The following is an 18,255-nucleotide window of genomic DNA, read 5'->3' as shown; positions in this document are numbered from 1 at the left end:
AAGAAACGACTCTGTGAATCAGACTCACCTCATTTCTTTTGCTTAAATATGAGAACTGTTTCTGTTGCCGCTTTTCTTTCTAAACCATTCTCATCATCATCATCATCTACACTCATGAACTAGCGATTTACTCTCATATTGTCCTTTCCATCTCAACCATCATACTCAACATTAAATACACTGCATCCTTCAAATATCTTGTTATCACTCTTATTTCATCATGCCTCTACCAGCATCTACCAAGTATTGGCAGAAGTATGACAACGGCACACTGGGTCGGCTATTCATTTCTCACACGAGAACCTTTGCTAACAATCTTTTTCTATAGGCAACGAAGACTTGTCGCTACCCAAGGGTATGTTTGTTCATATTTCCTGCATATGAGCTTTGAGCTGACATAACCACAGCTACTGTCCAAAAGATTGTGTCGGAAATCCTACCCCCGCAAGCAGGCGTGGCCTTTGCCAAGGAAGCTCGTGATCTCCTCATAGAATGTTGCGTCGAGTTCATCACCCTTATCTCATCAGAGGCAAATGAGATCTCAGAGAAGGAGGCAAAGAAGACCATCGCTTGCGACCACATCACCAAGGCTTTAGAGCAACTAGGCTTCACTGACATGGTTCCTGCTGTTCTCGAGGCAGCAGCCGAGCACAAGGAAGTTCAAAAGGTACGCTTCTCTTTTCTTGGCATTCTCGGCCATTACTAACTGTTACTAGGGTCGTGAGAAAAAGGCAGACAAGTTTGCCAACAGCGGCATGTCCATGGAAGAGCTCGCTCGTCTACAAGAGGAGCAGTTCGCCGCGGCACGAGAGCGTCACGGTTAGAAATCTGAATTGTCTCATGGGTCATGTTGAAAGAAGTAAAAGGGCGTCAGGGTATTTTGGCATTGCTAGGCGTTGACGAACAGGACTGGCTGGACTGGACTGGACTGGATTGGGCTTGGATGAGCCTGGGATTTTGTCATGACGGAGCGGGCGGGTTATCTGACTCGTTACTGAATCACTTTCGCTTATAGATGAGGGAGGTACATACGATTTGAAATGCATGTTTATTTCCACTTAATCATGACTGGACATGTCTGTTGTTGGTGATGCCCAGCCACTCAGCCCACTTCAAGAGACTTCAGTACCTTGTTGAGGAGGCTGTGATGGTGACTTCATGACGTGATAAACTCCAACTCTACTGGGATGTCATCTTGACACCTAATTAACCTTACCTAGGTATCCAATTAATCACTATAACCTTGCCCAGGCTTCCATTATATTCTCTGTTGCCTGATAGTAATATTCCCCGAATGATTCACTTACAGTCTCCTTATCGATAAGCGCCAAAGTGAAAAATGATGTAAACCTGATAAATCCCCCCACCTTTCTTTGCTTAAGGCTTGACTCCCACCATCACAATTCAATTCCCATTTTATATGCGCCATCAGGATTTTGTAAAAGTAATCAAACTTTTACTCCCATCGTCGCCAAAATAGGTCGCAGACGAAAAAACAAAAACAAGCCTGGACCACGCGTCCCTCGTTGGCTTCGTCGCAAAATGGGTCAGGAAGAGTCCTCCATGGGCTACAGCGGCCCGCCCGTAACGCTCTCTGAGCGGAGCTTGGCCGCTGTCGCAGCGAGCATCAAGTCGGGTCGCAGCAAGAATATTGTGGTTCTGACGGGCGCTGGTATCTCGACTGCTGCTGGGAGTAAGTGAAATAGAATATACAAATGGGCTTGATCTGTATCTGACAAGGGGAACTAGTTCCCGACTTTCGATCGCCTGGAACAGGTCTTTATGCCAATCTTGCTCGTCTCAATCTACCCTACGCCGAAGCCGTCTTCGATATCTCCTACTTTCGCGAGCACCCCGAGCCGTTCTACGTACTAGCAAACGAATTATATCCTGGGAAATTCCATCCGACCGTATCGCATGCCTTCATTGCTCTCCTCGCCCGCAAGCAACTTCTCCAGATGCTCTTTACCCAGAATATCGATTGTCTTGAGCGCGTAGCTGGAGTTCCTTCGGACAGGATCATCGAGGCCCACGGAAGCTTCGCAAAGCAGCGCTGTATCGAGTGCAAGGAAGAGTACCCGGACGACAAGATGAAGGAGCACGTCTTTGGAGGCAAGGTTCCTCATTGCGACAAGGAAGGCTGCAAAGGACTCGTCAAGCCTGATATTGTTTTCTTTGGCGAACCTCTGCCCAAGGCTTTCGACAACAATACTTTCCAAGTCGCAATGGCAGACATGGTCTTGGTTGTTGGTACAAGTTTGAGTGTCTACCCCTTTGCGGCCCTCCCAGGCCTGGCGCAAGAGGGAAAGCCGCGTGTGCTCTTCAATATGGAGCAGGTCGGTCAGCTTGGCAGTCGATCTGACGATGTTATCGAACTAGGCGACTGCGACGCAGGAATTCGCAAGTTCGCTGATGAGCTCGGCTGGCGTGATGAGCTCGAGGCACTGTGGAGAGAGATCGTGGGCGATGCCGAGGCAGACAGACAGAACAGCGGCAGAGAGAAAGAGGCAGTACAAGATGAAGTTGAGCGCTTGGCAGCCGAGGTCGGAGCTGTTGTCATCGACGACGGCGAGGGTAAGGCTGATGCCAAGCTCGAAGATACGAAGGAGGATGTGCTTTCGTATAAAGTGCCTGCCAAGCTTGACGAAGAGCAACCCAAGACTGGACATAACAATTCAGAGCCAGCAGCTGACCCTCCATCTACAACGGCTGCAGAGGACAAGACCAAGGAGTCACCAAAGACGGAGCAACTCAAGCCAGAGAATCTCGAGCAAATCGAGGCCAAGGCAGCCAAAACGGAGTCATTGGTCACAGAGCCCCCTAGATCGCCCCCTTCAGAAGAACAAACATCACAAACAGAGACGCAGACAGAGACGCCCAAGGATGAGCCTACTGCTGCACCCACGGAGTCCACTACTAAAGAAGGAGAGAGCAAATCCACATTGTAAACAGGATTCATGGTTTTTTAAAAAGGAGGAAAGAGAAAAGAAAAGAAAAAATGGAGTTGGAGTCAAGAGCTACGAATTACTGTCATCACAAAACGCTGCTGGCAGACGAACTAGATGAGTTTTCTTATGTTGGTCACGACGAAATGCGTTAGGTTAGTATACTATACGGTTATCTAAATGATTCGGGTCGGCTGAGGTCAACTCGCTGTTAGTCTACAATAAATGTTTCAAAATCGTCTGGCTTTTGGTTGGGGTTGCATGTGAGCTGAGCGACATATGGCGGTAAGACGAGAGGTGTCAAAAGTTCCGGCATATACGAAATTCTGCCCTATGGTGTATGACTGCATGCCATCCTTTTTGCTGACCGGGACAAGGGGTCGAGTGAGATAAGCGAAACGGCAAGTATACCCTTTGTGGTTTGTAGTGGTTTCATAAAATTATCATAATATATAAAAAAAGAAAAGAAAATATGTCCTGATAGATATCAGGCTCCCCGCTCATGCTGACACATTCATCATGAAGATACGATAACGACCGTTGGAGGATCCCTTTCTCGTATACATTGGCTTAACCTTCCAGCAAAGGAACGACAACGATTAACCAAAGGGTATCTCGCTCACAATCCGCTGTCAATCTGCGCCGGGATATTGGACAAAGTCCAGTGCCCCCATTGCCGGCATGTCTCTGCTACCACATTCGGTATACGTAGCTTTTCAACCTGATCCGGATTGGTGAGAAACTGTGCGAGAAGTCCTGCCGAGACATGCCACGCGATGTGACAGTGGAACGGCCAGACACCTGTGGTTGTGTGTGAGCAAATGCTACCATAGCGAGGGGGAATTTTGAGGCTGAGTCAGGGGAAGACATACCTGGATTACTCCCAGCGTCGAATTGGATAACGAGGTGTCCTCTACCCCGGATCTGAACGACGTCACGCCGCTGTGGATTGTGTTCATTGATGATTGTGCCATCCCAGTCGCCTAGTCCTTCGTGTAGGACGTACATATTGAATCCGTGCAGATGCATGGGGTGGCTGTCAAGTCGAGCGTCAGCAATTGTCAAGAATCACATGTTTTTGTCAGTTCCTTACGCTACAGGCGTCTTGTTGTTAATCACCACTCGAACGCTCTTTGCCTTGCCAGTATTGATAACATTCCACTCCTTGTCAAAGGTGTGGTTTCCAAGTTTACTCAGAAGCAGGGTTGGGCTGTTGTAGTTTGTCCTAGCAGCCACGCCTCCCAGCGACCAGAGAGTAATGTTGCTCGCGTTCTTGAATGATGCTATATCAAGCTCAATGGTTTTGTCGGCTGGAGGTAGGGGTAACTTCATCAAAGGCCTGGTCATGCTCAGATCATCATTGGCGCAAGTCGCAGGATCAGGGATGTTCCATGGTTTTGACTTTGGTTCCTTTTTGGGATTTGCATTATCGTAGTATACCGCTGCGAGAGCATCATGAGCACGGGCCAGACTGCAGTTGGCAGATATGCTACTGCGCATCCAATAGGACTCCAATTTCCCATTGCCTTTGACCAAGACATCTGTACGTTGTCCAATACCAAGGGTGACGACCTTTGTATTGTAGGGCTCGACTGGAACAAAGTCATTTGCAATAACCGTCATTGTATGGCCGTCGATAGAGAAGCGTTGTATGGCTTCGGCGCTAGGGTTGATGAGGCGTAGGCGATGCACTTTGCCGCGTCTGAAGCGAAACTTTGAGATTCCGGCATTGTTTTTGCAGGTTGTCTTGTCGCCGGGTTGAATACTGGAGCAATTGAAGTTCATCTTTCCATTGATGAGATTGCTGTCAGAAAAGACAATGCCGGGAGTGCCAGGTGTCATGATTTCTTCCACAAGATCAAAATACTCTTTGTGGTACCAGTCGCTCAGCAGAATGGGTCCAACATCAATATCGTAATCTTTCCTTTCTTGTGGACCATAAATGACCAGTGGACCGAACAAACCAGCCAAGTACTGAGCAGAGTAGTGTGAGTGATACCAACTGGTGCCGTAAAGATCTGCGATAAAGGAGTATGTATACGACTGTCCCGGCGCTATGGGGCATTGGGTAACACCAGGAACGCCATCTTCCCAGGGCATGTTTTTCTGGAGGATTCCATGCCAGTGCAGAGACAAGCCTTCATCTTCCAATTCATTGTGGACGGTGACTTGGATTGTGTCACCCCAGTTGGCTTCAATAAGGGGGGCAGGGAACTGTCCATTGACAAGAATTGTAGACAACTCGTATCCATCAGGAGCTATCTTAGCCCGATTGACGGTAAAGTCGTACTTTCTTATGACACCAGTATTAGGATGATCCTGATAATAGTTTGTACGAGTGTTCATGGTACTCCATGGGTAGCCATTGGGAGTGGGATTGTCAGTGAGAAAGGTTGGCAAGTCTGGTGCATCCAGCGTCCCATATGTAGATTCTCTATAAATAGATCAGCACATGTCTATAAAGACAATAGTATCTCTGCCCTACCCATTGGTCTGAAGCTGGGACAGTTGACCTAGAGCCCCTAGGTTGAACTGGTTGCTGTTGGTGTTCCCCATACTGAATAGCCAAGGTGCACTTTCAGGGATCTCTGAGGAAGGTAAAAGGTAAGTTCTCTCATCCTCGATAGGAGGCACCTCTAGTCTATATAGACCTCATCCTGACAGGAGGCGTACGGGCGAACCAACCCTCCATAGCCACAGCATGAGGCGCTCATAACAAGGACAAGGGATGTGCCGAAGACCCGCGAAACCAAGCCTCTTCTGCTGGCGCCGGTCGATCGCATACATGCCAATCTTGAGCTACTGTAGGTTATCAAGGATAAGGTAGCCAGCCAGCTGATGCATATGAGAGAGTGGTGTTGAAGACTAAAAGTTTGGTGAGATGGGACCACATGGCAGTACTCCAGTGAGCCAAAGCTAGCTGCAAGCCATGATGACCGTGAGCACACCAAAAGCATAATTTGTGAAGCACAATTGTCCTATCAGGTTGGGGGTTCAAGCCCTCGTTGGGTCATACGTGAAGGTAAGGTTGTCGAGGGGACATTTGATGTGGCGGGACGACCGGGAACTTAGTTGCCTCAGCCTTGAACGTTGAGAAAATAGACACGAGATTTAGTTCCATCTTTCGAAAGTCGTATATTTAGATGACCCGGTCGTTAGTCGTGCGGGTGGGAGGATTGGCAACTAGGATAACCCCAGATCGTATTTGTTCCGATTTTGACCAGGCGGAAATGACTGTCTCAGACTAGCATGACCCTCAAAAGGAAGTTTTAAGCATGTCGATTATCCCCGGGTACGTAAAAGAAACGGTCTGGACCCAATGGTGTCGAAGCTGTATACAGCTGGACCAACAATACGAAATCGTTGATCTTGGTGCTGCTGGCATTGATGTTGGATCATAACATGATAAGCTAGCGCCAGCCAACAATGCATATTGACATCGTTAGTGCAAGGCGCTGGCGTTATGCTCCAAGCTGGGCAGCCTTCAGCACTTGACGATATCGTGTGCAACTGACTGAAAACTGGTGTACAGCAAGAATGCAGCTTCTAGTATCGATCTTGGGATCTTCTTTAGTCCCAATTGGCGTGCGATACAGTCCAACCTCAGTAAAGATTTTCGCTAAGGTTTTGACGGCGTAACGGCGCAAGGCGGCGGGTTCCTCATTGAGCAATCAACATCATCAAAGCGCCAATTGCGATCGACCGATCATAATCTGGTAGGGGCAGACATGATATGACAAGGAGTCAAGCTAAGTGCGCATGTCAGCTTCAGACGTGTTGGACAAACAAATTATGCAATTACTGCATAAACGGTTCAAAATGGTGCAACAGCACAATCATTGTCCAAGGAAATATTCCGTAGGTGCACAATGTAGTTCAATGTGCATAAGCTGTAAGACGTGAGCGTTGACCCTCAGTTGGTTCCGAAGAAGGAAGTCCGTCAAGCCAACAAACACCAATCGCAGGTATGGCGCAAGTTGCGTAAAAGCAGGACTACCCGCCGCCTATTACATATGCAGAAAAGGCTGGTTATTGAGCGCCATCTCACTGAATCAACCAAAAAGGTTAGTGCAGGGAAACTTTCAGCAGCCAGAAAGTTTCCAGCTCAACAACACCACAGCGCTTGTCAAAACCTCGTATTGGGCGCCGTGGGGTATGCCAACATGCCGGGTCGGTTTACGGTAATGGTGTGTCGATCATGTCTTGTCAGTTAATGTAACCTAGACGGTCGATGGGCCATATTGAACGCCACAGCTCACTCGCCGCCTTTCAAAAATTGTTGTGTAATCTTTTAACTGCATTCACAAACACAGATAGTGAGGTCACTTGAGCCAACAAGCAAGGCGCCTGCAGAGTCTGACAGAATAACAAAAACGCCCTAGAGCAGTGAGACATCCAACTGTAACTGAATGGACTGCTGCATTATCGGTTGTGGGTCTGGGAGCTTGACATGAGATTGGTCCATTTTCGAAATAGATTTGATATATTTTACAGAATGCGGCCATCAGATGCCAGACTGTACAAGGTGGACGTCGAAGTCGACTGGGTATTGCTCTCGTATCGTATGATCTGTTGCTGGTCTCATGATTTCCTCCATGCGGGGTTTGCCATCAGCATTATAGGTCGACGTTGGGCTCGCATATACATGTCGTGCAGTTTAGGATCCGCATCAGATCGAATGACACTGCCAATGGACATGAAGAAGCTGTTGTCTCGGTTAGCAGCTGTACACGTTGGTAGGGCTGGACTCTCAATTACCCAAAGGTCGCACCGGAACCGGCCATGTACTGGCCGAGGGTTCTCATGATGCCGTTAGGGCCAGCACCGTATCGGAAAATGTTGACGGTTCCTGGAATTGTTAGCTGTGAGTCGAAACAGCAAGTACAAGACTAACCAAAGACAAAGCCCATGATGACACCAACAGCTAAAAAAAAATGTTAGAAGTATTCAAACATAGATTCAAGGACCAAGCAGGTAAGTCATACTTCCACCCATCATGGCACCCATCTTAACTGTTTCGTCTGTTAGCGAATGCTTTCTCAATTGAATGGTATCGGCTCAGCATACGCTTATCGGCTGTGGAGGGGCCGTGCTGGCCGACGTTCATAGGAGCGACAGGAGGCATGTTGAGGATATGAATTCGGTATGCGGAGTGTCGGTATTGAAGCTGACAGCGGTGTCTCGGCCGTGGCTGACGAGGTTTGCGGGATTGAAGAACCTGGGGCAAAGAACTGCAATTGCTGATGAAGCTCTATTGCGACGACGACTTCCTCAAATCCTATGACCTATGAAGGATGCTGTCATTGGACGGTTAGCCAAGTGGACCGAGGACTCGGGAAAAGGTCGGTGCGTGATTGAAGAGCACGGGCCAAGTCCGGAAAAACAGTGCGTACAAACTGTGACGACTTCAAAAGTACTGTGAAAACGACGTCACGTGGTCCCCTTCGTGGGTCAAGATCTGGCTCCACAGCACGGCTCTAACTCGCATAGAGACTGTCATGTCATGTTCAAGTTTTCTTCAGACGCTTTCAGTGCACTTGCTGATCTAGACCCTCTTGTCTTGGACATCCTGCCTTTTGTTCTCGTGGTGCCTGGGGTTATGCCAGCAGTGAGCACATGCCAGACATCTTTGGGCGTGTGCTCCACTGTGCGCTCTGTACTCCGTGTGCTTGAGCTGAGGTGCCGACCGGGGCTCCAAATTTGAACACGCCAACACGCCAAGCAGCGCTTAGCGAGAACCTCCCCCGTACTGCCACTGACTGTTACGGCAACCTCTCATCAACTCACTCCACGGCCCTTCAGCCCGACCAACATCATCGTTAGCGACTTGAACCCTATTCCGACATCGCGATATCCTCGTGCTTGGTGAGTTAAGCACCCTCTTTGGCCGTCGCTGGCCCGACTCGCCCTTTGACCCCTGTCCCGCCGTACTCTTGGGTCATCGCCGATCGTCTATCTTGATTTCCAAAAACCTGTTCCCAGCCACGAGCTCATGATTTTTTAAGTCCACCAGCAACGTTAAGCCACACTGAAGCATTGATTACTCGAGTGCGTTTCGTCAAAGTTATCACGTCTCCTTTGCGGGCGATTATTCAGCATCGCTTCAGCCTCTCTCTCCCCTGCCGGTGGAGTGACATCGATCCCCTGGGCGCGAGCTGCACACGTCTCTTCTTCATATCCGGCATCCACCTATTTTATATAACCCGAAACTGCGTCTATCGGCCGCAAGCTGCTGAACCTCAACCATCTCCATGACCGCAGTCGCAAACCCGCCAAATTTTTCCAACTCGAGACAAGCATGGGGTGCAATTAACGGGAATCATCAAATGACTTCAGAAGAAGGCCGAGGTGGCATAGGCATGTTCGCGCCGCGCAAGCCTCTCAGTCGCTCCAACTCGTCCTCATCTGTCTCGTCAAACTCGTCCAATTCATCCGCTACCACAGTTGCCTCGAACGGATCCCACCCCAATGGCAGTCCTTTGTCTTCGACTACCGATCTGAGCATATGGTCGTCCAGCGACGCCCCTAGAAAACGACTCCAACCGAAAACCCCTTGGCCCCCTGGGAAAAGGGAGTATCAACAACAAGATATGTCTCGAATGTCCCTGGGTAGAGCCCAGGGAACGATGGCCGCCCATGGATCTGTGCAACCCGGCCCTGGCCAGGTTCAAATGGCCGCTCAGGGCATGATGCGTCCTATGCAAGGTGAACAAGTTCCACCTGGCCAACCCGTACTATACCTATTATCTCTAAACGGCACGTTTGAACGAAAAACGATTGCCGTTCCTTTCGCGCCCGAAACTCTCCGAATCGGTCGACAAACCAATCAAAAAACAGTTCCGACACCTACCAACGGTTTCTTTGACAGTAAAGTGCTGTCAAGACAACATGCGGAGATATATGCGGAACGAAACGGCAAGATCTACATCCGCGATGTCAAGTCTTCCAACGGAACTTTCGTCAACGGCACCCGTCTATCTCAAGAAAACCGTGAATCCGAGCCCCATGAACTGCAGACTTCTGATCACCTTGAACTCGGTATCGACATTGTTAGCGAGGATCAAAAGACTGTTGTCCACCACAAGGTGGCCGCCAAGGTTGAGCATGCCGGGTTCATGAGCGCCTCAAGTAATGTGATGGATATGAACTTTGGCGATCTCGACCCAGCGAACGGCGCTATGATGATGCCATCTGGACCAATGCAGTTGCGAGGCCGTACCAACAGTAATGCGTCTGCAGCCAGCAACGGCCGGATGATGCCTAACGGCGTTGGAGGAGTAATGAATGTGCAATCCAACAGCATGCCACAACAACGACCCTTCTATCTTACACCTGTTGCGACCGATCAGATTCTGAAGCGACTTGCGGTATGTACTGCCCGTGTCTCTTAAATGTTCAAACTAACTTTCTCAGAACGAAATGCGCAATGCTCGCCTCCAGGCACAGGACCTAGGTCGGACTAATCAGTTCGTCCATACACTATTATCTAAGGATGATCTCAAGGATATTGAGAAGCCCGAGGGCTTGGAGCATCCTAAGCCTCTGCCCGTAGTTAATGGGATGGGAGCGCCTTTCCGAGATCCCAAAGCGCGGTTTTCAGACCCTCCCGCTCCCCCACCACAGCAGCCTCTTCCTGAAAAGCCCGATGTCCCCTCGCTCAAGCGTGGCCCAACTGAGCGACCAAAGTCAGGGCCTCCTAATTCTCCTGTCCGGCCTGATAATCTCAGCCAGATTGTCCAGCTTACCGAAGCGCTGAATAACGCCAAGCGAGACATCGATTCACAAACCGCCCGTATGCGCGAACTGGAAGAGATGTTGCAAAAGGAGAGGGTTGCCCGAGAGGAGGCCGAGGAGTTGGCCAAACGATTGGAAGAATCGGCCACGGTACACATGAACGGATCGGCCATGGCTGGAGCTGAGCCTTCAGTTGAAGTGACCGAAGTTTCAGAAGACGAAAAGACCATCACCAGTCTCCCCATAGTCGAAACTATCGAAGAGACTACACCTGCTGTTGACACAGCTCAGGAGACAGCCACGGCTCTCCAAAGCCGGATCGACCTGATGGAAACCCAGATGCGGGATATGAAGGAGCAGATGGAGGAGTGGAAGCAGCGATGCGAGACTGCTGAGTCTGGACGAGATGCTGACAAGAAGACTTTGGCTGAGATGGTTGTTCAGCTGCGTGCTGAGGAGGCACGACGAGAAGCAGCAGAAGCGAGAGCCCGATCGCGTTCCAGAAAGCGAGACGCAGACACCAATGGTGTTGTTGAGTCAATCGCGAACTCCGGCGTACCTAAAGGCGTCACCGGACCTGTGGATGCTGTCGAGCCTTCGGTGGACGATGCGCCAGACGCCCCGACGTTATCACGGGCCAGTACCATCACGCCAGCAAGTAGTGGTGTACGTGGTCAAGACCAGCGCCTCCAAGCTGCGCTGCCATATGCCTCTATGATTGGTGTTGTTTTGTTTGGCATGGGACTGATGGCCTATATCAATGGATGGCAATCTGAGCCCCCACGCACCGAGCAATAAGTCGTGGATGTACGAGACGAGTGGGCTGTATGAAGATGAACTGGGGTACATGATGGGTTGCTGTAAAAAGGGGATCACGACATTATATCTTCGTCTTGGAAGATTTGTAACTTTCATGAGCGGTATTTCATAATGCATGGTGCGGCTATGGACTTGGCCCATCAACGATGAGACGATACAAGACCAGACATGGACACATCCGATCCAAAACACATTTTCTTTCCTTTGTTTGCCGTACTATATATCAACATCTTTTGTACCAACGGTTAGCAGACAACAAATCCGGGCATTCGAGGCCTCTCTGGAAGGGCTGAAGAAGGTCTGGTTTCAGTCAGGCTTGAGGATCACGGCGTTTTTCTTTTGTAACCCTTTTTCTTTCTTGACAAACAATATCCTGATATCTTGATACATGGGGGAGGCTTTTGCATCACAAGGGATCGAGCAGTGGGCTGGAGCTCCCGAGACAGCGTACAACTCTTTTTTCCTTGGCATATTTAATTTACTTGGCTGAATATGATGGCTTTTTCGAATCAAAGACTTTTTGCCGTGAGTATATATGTGTTTGTCGCACAAGAGGAAATGATGGCGTTGTTGGCGAGGCAATGCGAGTGATATAATAAGTCAAAGTCGTAGACGTCATTGCACAACCCTTTGAGCTTTCTCGGATCCGAAGTTTGTTTCTCTTCATCTCGGATTCGCTTCCATCGCTAGAATGATGATGATGGATTGTCCATTTTGGGAACTCGCGCTAACCACTTTTCGTATTCAGGTCGGGAGACTATTGGCGTGTAAGTGATTGAACATGTCAAGAAGCAATATTGCTCAAGACCAGCATGGTCCTTGATGAGAGTAAGTTTCTATATAAAGAGGTCTTGATCTCGCTCAAATGAACCTCAGAAACATAATATTCGCAATCACATTTACCAACCATGGTTTCCCTCTCTGATGTCCACCAAACCAACGCCTCAGCCTCATCAAAGCTACCAGCAGGCCTCGTCGCCGTCTTTGCCGGCGCAACAGCCGGTATTGGCGAAACAGCCCTCAAAGCATTCGCCAAACACGCCCCTCAGCCCAAGATTTACTTTATTGGTAGATCTCGAGAAGCAGGCGATCGACTGCAAATTGAATTAAAGGAGCTTAATCCTGAGGGCAGTTATGTCTTTATACAAAAGGACATGAGCTTGTTGAAGAATGTAGATGAGGTTTGTGAAGAGATCAAGAGTAAGGAGACGGCGTTGAATGTGCTGTTTTTGAGTCAGGGGACGCTTAAGATTGGTGTTGGTACGTCATCAGTTCTATCGTGAAGTAGTTGTTTATGCTAACCTTTGAAGATTCCGATGAAGGACTTCCAATGGTCATGGCACTTACACACTATTCCCGGGCTCGTCTCACTATCAATCTCCTACCTCTTCTTCAGAAGGCTTCTTCTTTGCGAAGAGTAGTAACAGTCATGGCCGGTACAAAAGAAGGACAGATCTTTTCAGATGACATTGCATGCCGCAACGTTCCTTTCACAAGCATCCACCGCTCCCGAGGCCACATGTGCTCAACCCTCACGCTCTCCCTCGAAGCGCTGGCTCGTCAAGCCCCAGAGGTATCATTCATCCACAACTTCCCCGGCTCCGTCGACACGGATCTCATCCGCAGCGGCGACGGGGTCATGATGCAGGTTATGAAGTACTGGTTCAAGCTCAGCATGGGTATCAAGAGACAGTGGCTTCCGAAGGAGGAGTGTGGGGAGAGACATGCGTGGTTATGCTGGAGTGGGATGTTTGCTGATAAGTTGGGCAAGGACGGGAATGGCGTTGAGAGTGCTGGGGTTGCTGCGGTTGGTGTTGATGGGAGCAGGGGTGGTGGTGTGTATAGTCTTGATTGGGATGGGGAGAGTGCTGGGGATGAGGTTGTTAGGCTGTTGGGTGAGTATCGACAAGAGGGTATGGCTGATAAGGTCTGGAAAGATTTGGAGACAGAGTTTGTTAGAATTACAGGCAAGACTTGTATCTAGAGTACAAGGCCAAGATGTAATTGAGAGCAGTACAAGAGGAACAAAGCCTATCGCGTTACTGTTACATGGAAGAATACCACCAAATCAACGACGTGCACTAATACCATTTGTCCTACCAAGTAAACATGTTTTAAAAGATTGAGTTCTAGACAAGCATGTTATTTTAATGCTTTAACTTTAAACCCCAACCAGCTCAATGGTTCGGCTTCATCGGAAGCCAAAGTCATGAGGTTTGCATATGGTCCATCTTGAAAGTAACGTCGGGCGGTGATCAATTTAACCCAAAGGTCCGTCCAGGGTACTTTAATTGTCGCGCGGACGAATGTATGATGCCGAGACTGAGGCTATGCAAGCTGTCATGGAGGTTGGAGTGACAGATACCCGGATTCTAACTGGCATTCATGCTTCTGACAAATTGGGGTCTGAAACGACATTATATGTTTCTGGATTCATGATAACCGTTTGCTTCATGTTCGTATGCTACCAATCGTAATGTACAGTACATATGTAATGGAATAACTCCTACTGTATCCCATAGCAAGACTTGATTCCGATCTCCCAATGTCATTGCCGCTAAAACGCCAAAGGTCAATTTTTGCAAGTGTTGTCATATTCGCTTTCAAACACCATGGTATGTTCCTCCTCTTCAAGGTGTCTCAATTGATGTATCCTTTCTCTTAATCTCCTTCTCTGGGTCGACGCCTCGCTCCCACTCTTCCCTCTCTCGCTTCATATCTCTCTTGCACCATTTGATAGTGATGATACCCCAGACAACGGCCCACAGAAATGGAACAGCCCATGCGACACCGTAGGCGCCGGTAGCCGGAACCTGTGGAATGACGGAGATGATGGTCAGGGGAACTGCTAGGACTAGTGCTGGGATGGACCAGAACCAGGATTGCCTGTAAACCATTTCCCGGAAGCGAGGGCTAGCCTTGTATCGAGCTGCTAAAGCTTCCCGGTAAGGCCGGCCGCCGAGGGCATTAACCGCGATAACATCCTCGATGAAGTAGTAAGCACCTGGCAAGACCTAAGATATTGTTAGCATCATGAAAAGTGTAGAGTGTGTGATAAACATACCTTTTCGCCCTTGGCAGTGGAGCTGATTCGAAAAGGTGCAGGCCAATTCATTTGGTGATAAAGTGTGATAAGGAAAAGAGTACCGCCGTAACAGTACAGGATCGCCGGGGCAGGCATACAAAGGACTCTCAACCACACATTATGAGGCGCGCTACCAATGATGAAAAGAGCCGTGACAACGAAAATAGTAAGGGTGGACGCGTACGTCAGCATGTCGAAACACCAGCGACTATTCGTTCCTAGGGGCCGATAGAACCTGTCCACCTTGATCAACCGGAGGGTTCGGACTGCGAACTCGAGGTAGGTGGGACCACCCCAGATGGTTGTCACAACAGCAAAGATGATCCAGCCCTCGACGTCGCCGGCGTATTTCAGGCCGTAGTAGAGAGCAATGGGAACGGCGGATGCGTCGACAAAGACGGCGAATGCAAAGATGAATAGTCTCCAGCGCTTCCAACCATGATGCCAAGTAAAAGGAAGCTGCGGTAGTAGATGCGGGTTTTCGTCGTAGTATTCGAGGAGAGTTGTAGCTCGTCGTCGATATTCCTTTTCTGTAGCTGCTCGGGAATCGTAGTATGCTTCAGCTTGGGGGCGTTGAGCATATGATAAGCTTCGTCGAGGCGCATCAGAACTCCTCCTAGGGATTTCCGATGTTCGTCTTTGACTTTCAGATGTTTTTCGGGGCAGCTCTGCAAAAGCTGAGTCGAGAGGTTCTCGCGGTAAAGTTGGCGATGTTGTTGATACTGGTTCTTGTTCTTGGGGAATGTTGAAGCGCACGCCGCGATCAGAGGATTGGTGAGATTGCGAAGGACGAGTAACAACAGGGACTTCTTGTGATGGAAGAGCCGAGTCTGATGGCGGAGCAAGACTGCCCCTTCGCACTTCGGGCATGATTGGAGAGGATGTTTGGATTATTGATGTTTTGGATGGTGGTGATACAATGGGGAAAAGAAAAGTGAAGAGGGAAAAGGGTATATGGATGAGCTGAGTTTGTTGTAGTAAGACAGTGACAGACAAAAGAAGCTGGGAACCTAAGACAAGAACGGATAGTTCAAATTGTTCTAGGGAGAATATGGAGATTGATCCATCTAAGTGGCAAAGTTTAAACTAGAGATTGGATGGACATGGACAAGGAGGAGGGTTCCTTTTAAACGGTGGGTGCAACAGTCGTAGCCTGATTGTACTGCCAGTCAGTGTTGGAACAGTGATCATTTAGTTGTTATCAGGTAGTTCAGGGGTCCGCATCCAGTATCTACGGCGCTGAAGTCTCCTGTGATTGAAGCATGACGTCTAATGGATCCATCGACTTTTTCCCCTTTGGCCAAGAGACAAGAGACGCAGCCAAGATTCTGTCAAAGCTTTGCCAAGCGACGTCATTGTCGGCAGTCTATGTGGGGCCGCTTCTGGTAGCGATGAAGTCACTGATCATCAATAAAACTCCGCTAGCCTTACAGGGGGTCTTACCTACCTGTGATCCATCGTGATGCCCTAAATTTAGAGCCAAGAAGAATCTCCAACAGCACATAAGCTTATTAGATAGTTTAATTTATCTTTGCTTATCCTTTCACAAGCTGAGTCTTTAGCTAATATTAGTAGTCTACAGGTGTTTCTGTACAGTAGCTTATTCACCTTATAGAATAGATGGGTAATCAGTTCAAATACAGGTATCAGATCTAACTCGTATCGCTCTAACTTAGTAAACAACAAGCAATGACCAACAAATATATGGGCTTATCAAACACGCTCATCCTGGCCATTACATCAGACATCAGCCTCATGCATGTCCCCTTTGGAGACCCTTGTATATTTCCCCGGCTTGGCATTCGATCCCTTGCCCTGAGCAAAGCAATTCTCTGTCTCGAGCCACTCATGCGGTCGAAGATAATAAGCATCTCTCTTTTCCATCGAAAACATTCCGACTACTCATGTTAGCTACATTCAACCTAATCTTGATAGGAGAGCACTTACTAAAGTCAAACGGGTCGGCCACATACATAACCCAGTGTCGCTTGTGCAACCATCCAGGTCCCATCCGTTCCGTCTTGCCATCAAAGTCAAGATACTGCCGCTGATCATGAGGCAGATACCGTCCAGGGTGAATTATATTGAGCCAATAAGTATACAAAGCCACTGGAATAGCTTCCAGCACGTAAAAAGGCCACTCGCGCTTCATGAGTGCATTGCTGTTATCCTTGCCGCTTTCAAGAATATCCCGAAGCTCAAATGTCTCGACGGCGCGAAAGACGCAGCGGATCAGAATAAGCATCGATGTGCCGTAAAGCATAATAAACAGCGTCTTGACGTTGGAAGGCAGCATGTTGGCCTTTGCACAGCGTCTGTGAAGAATGCCCACCATGGCGATGAATCCAATCTCGATCGCTCCTTGGAGAATAACAGCGATGGCCATAAAGGTAGCGCCAGAACTAAGACGATCTTTGTCCTGACGTCCATTACCTGCTGCGATCCACGAGGCTCCAATTGCAGTGAGGATTTCGACTAATGAGCCGAGAAACACGAATATGTAGACCACGCGGTTCGGGTTGATGATGGAGTGCATGGGCAGGTAGTGCATCAGTCGTCCAAGAGTGTTATATTCAGCGGCCGAGTAGATTGGTGGTGCGAGATAAATAAAGATGGTCGATATCATGTACAAGGGAAGACTGTCTGGTTGTCGCACAGAGATGGCTCTCATGGCCCAGCCGATGCAAAAGAAGAGACTGGCATAGAACATGAAGAATGTTACCCGCCAGAACTTGTAGCGACTGTATGTCAATTAGCATGTGTTACAAGGGGAGAGTTTTGTAGCCTACGTGTTTTGAATGTAATGTCCAACTAATGATATACCTATTATCACAGCCGCAACAATTGGGAGGATCTTGTTGGCATCGTAGCCGTACAAGTTGTCTTTGGTAGGGTTTGCCATGATTGTAAATACAACGAAAATGTCTTTAGTGATGGAGTGATCTGGTTCTACTCAACTGCACTTCCGGTGTCTTGTTATATACTGCAAATCCCTGTCTCAAGTATCGTCATCGCCCGGCATCTTTAACAAGGCGCAGCCACAGCCGTCGCCTTTGATGGTAATCTTCAAGTCGCCAACAGCCCTACAGCGCTGCAAATTAACAGTTCTAGCTTAGGCCCCGAGACGGCCCCTGGCTTAGTGGAACGTGAGTCTGTACCCATTGGCTGTGTCATATCTGGTAGATTTAGTGCTCACTGCTGAATCTCACAGCGGCAGATGAGCACTATTTCCGGTTTAGCCTTGGCTGTGCAAGAGTTGTCTGAGGCATACTATCACGAAAATCGCTACCCTGTAGACTACACGAAAGAGAGTCTCTAACAAAGGAATTAAAAATTGAGTCGCTGTGCAATGCAACTCTAGGAAAAGGATTATTCTTCAAGATACAACATGGTTGATGATATTTTTCACATACCTCCAACTGCCTGGAGGTATCACATAGGCTTTGTTATAAGTTTCTTTTTAGCCAAGTTCACACACCTTGCGCCGTGTAAGTCACGATCCACTGCCATAACGCAACGACCACCAACCCACAACAACCACAGACAACTACCACAGCACCAAAAAGATAAAAACATACAACAGCGGGGATTCGCTGGTCGTCACCGACCCAACTACTAATCCGCCCCTTACCAGCTTATCTATGGGAGAGCGGACGGGATCCCGAGTTCTCT

General features: G+C 48.7%; 8 protein-coding genes across 8 annotated transcripts, besides 2 other annotated features; 4 read left to right on the top strand and 4 right to left on the bottom strand.

Moving 5' to 3' along the window:
- Positions 1-220: 220 nt before the first annotated feature.
- Positions 221-824, top strand: FPSE_07581 (uncharacterized protein; the record flags this gene model as incomplete). The annotated part of the gene is made up of 4 exons (XM_009260699.1): positions 221-275; positions 329-355; positions 408-667; positions 717-824. The coding sequence occupies 4 exons, from the start codon at positions 221-223 to the stop codon at positions 822-824; spliced, it is 450 nt and encodes a 149-aa protein (XP_009258974.1).
- An 82-nt stretch (positions 825-906) lies between these two features.
- Positions 907-940: a microsatellite.
- Positions 941-1,542: 602 nt separating this feature from the next.
- On the top strand, positions 1,543-2,948 carry FPSE_07580 (uncharacterized protein; the record flags this gene model as incomplete). The annotated part of the gene is made up of 2 exons (XM_009260698.1): positions 1,543-1,693; positions 1,750-2,948. The coding sequence occupies 2 exons, from the start codon at positions 1,543-1,545 to the stop codon at positions 2,946-2,948; spliced, it is 1,350 nt and encodes a 449-aa protein (XP_009258973.1).
- Positions 2,949-3,564: 616 nt separating this feature from the next.
- On the bottom strand, positions 3,565-5,501 carry FPSE_07579 (uncharacterized protein; the record flags this gene model as incomplete). Its single annotated transcript, XM_009260697.1, has 4 exons — positions 3,565-3,746; positions 3,818-3,981; positions 4,039-5,379; positions 5,431-5,501. The coding sequence occupies 4 exons, from the start codon at positions 5,499-5,501 to the stop codon at positions 3,565-3,567; spliced, it is 1,758 nt and encodes a 585-aa protein (XP_009258972.1).
- Positions 5,502-7,526: 2,025 nt separating this feature from the next.
- On the bottom strand, positions 7,527-8,070 carry FPSE_07578 (uncharacterized protein; the record flags this gene model as incomplete). The annotated part of the gene is made up of 5 exons (XM_009260696.1): positions 7,527-7,650; positions 7,704-7,794; positions 7,840-7,869; positions 7,931-7,957; positions 8,013-8,070. 5 exons carry the CDS (start codon positions 8,068-8,070, stop codon positions 7,527-7,529), a joined length of 330 nt encoding a protein of 109 aa, XP_009258971.1.
- Positions 8,071-9,196: 1,126 nt separating this feature from the next.
- On the top strand, positions 9,197-11,477 carry FPSE_07577 (uncharacterized protein; the record flags this gene model as incomplete). The annotated part of the gene is made up of 2 exons (XM_009260695.1): positions 9,197-10,312; positions 10,359-11,477. 2 exons carry the CDS (start codon positions 9,197-9,199, stop codon positions 11,475-11,477), a joined length of 2,235 nt encoding a protein of 744 aa, XP_009258970.1.
- Positions 11,478-12,406: 929 nt separating this feature from the next.
- Positions 12,407-13,482, top strand: FPSE_07576 (uncharacterized protein; the record flags this gene model as incomplete). The annotated part of the gene is made up of 2 exons (XM_009260694.1): positions 12,407-12,758; positions 12,809-13,482. 2 exons carry the CDS (start codon positions 12,407-12,409, stop codon positions 13,480-13,482), a joined length of 1,026 nt encoding a protein of 341 aa, XP_009258969.1.
- A 646-nt stretch (positions 13,483-14,128) lies between these two features.
- On the bottom strand, positions 14,129-15,453 carry FPSE_07575 (uncharacterized protein; the record flags this gene model as incomplete). The annotated part of the gene is made up of 2 exons (XM_009260693.1): positions 14,129-14,512; positions 14,563-15,453. 2 exons carry the CDS (start codon positions 15,451-15,453, stop codon positions 14,129-14,131), a joined length of 1,275 nt encoding a protein of 424 aa, XP_009258968.1.
- Positions 15,454-16,323: 870 nt separating this feature from the next.
- FPSE_07574 (uncharacterized protein) lies at positions 16,324-17,485 on the bottom strand (the record flags this gene model as incomplete). The annotated part of the gene is made up of 3 exons (XM_009260692.1): positions 16,324-16,481; positions 16,531-17,324; positions 17,373-17,485. 3 exons carry the CDS (start codon positions 17,483-17,485, stop codon positions 16,324-16,326), a joined length of 1,065 nt encoding a protein of 354 aa, XP_009258967.1.
- A 666-nt stretch (positions 17,486-18,151) lies between these two features.
- Positions 18,152-18,242: a repeat region.
- Between the last annotated feature and the right edge of the window lie 13 nt (positions 18,243-18,255).

This window comes from Fusarium pseudograminearum, chromosome 4 (genome assembly GCF_000303195.2).
Source record: "Fusarium pseudograminearum CS3096 chromosome 4, whole genome shotgun sequence".
Classification (NCBI taxonomy): domain Eukaryota; kingdom Fungi; phylum Ascomycota; class Sordariomycetes; order Hypocreales; family Nectriaceae; genus Fusarium; species Fusarium pseudograminearum.
The sequence above is the reverse complement of the archived record's forward strand: the minus strand, read 5'-3'. Positions and strand labels throughout refer to the sequence as shown.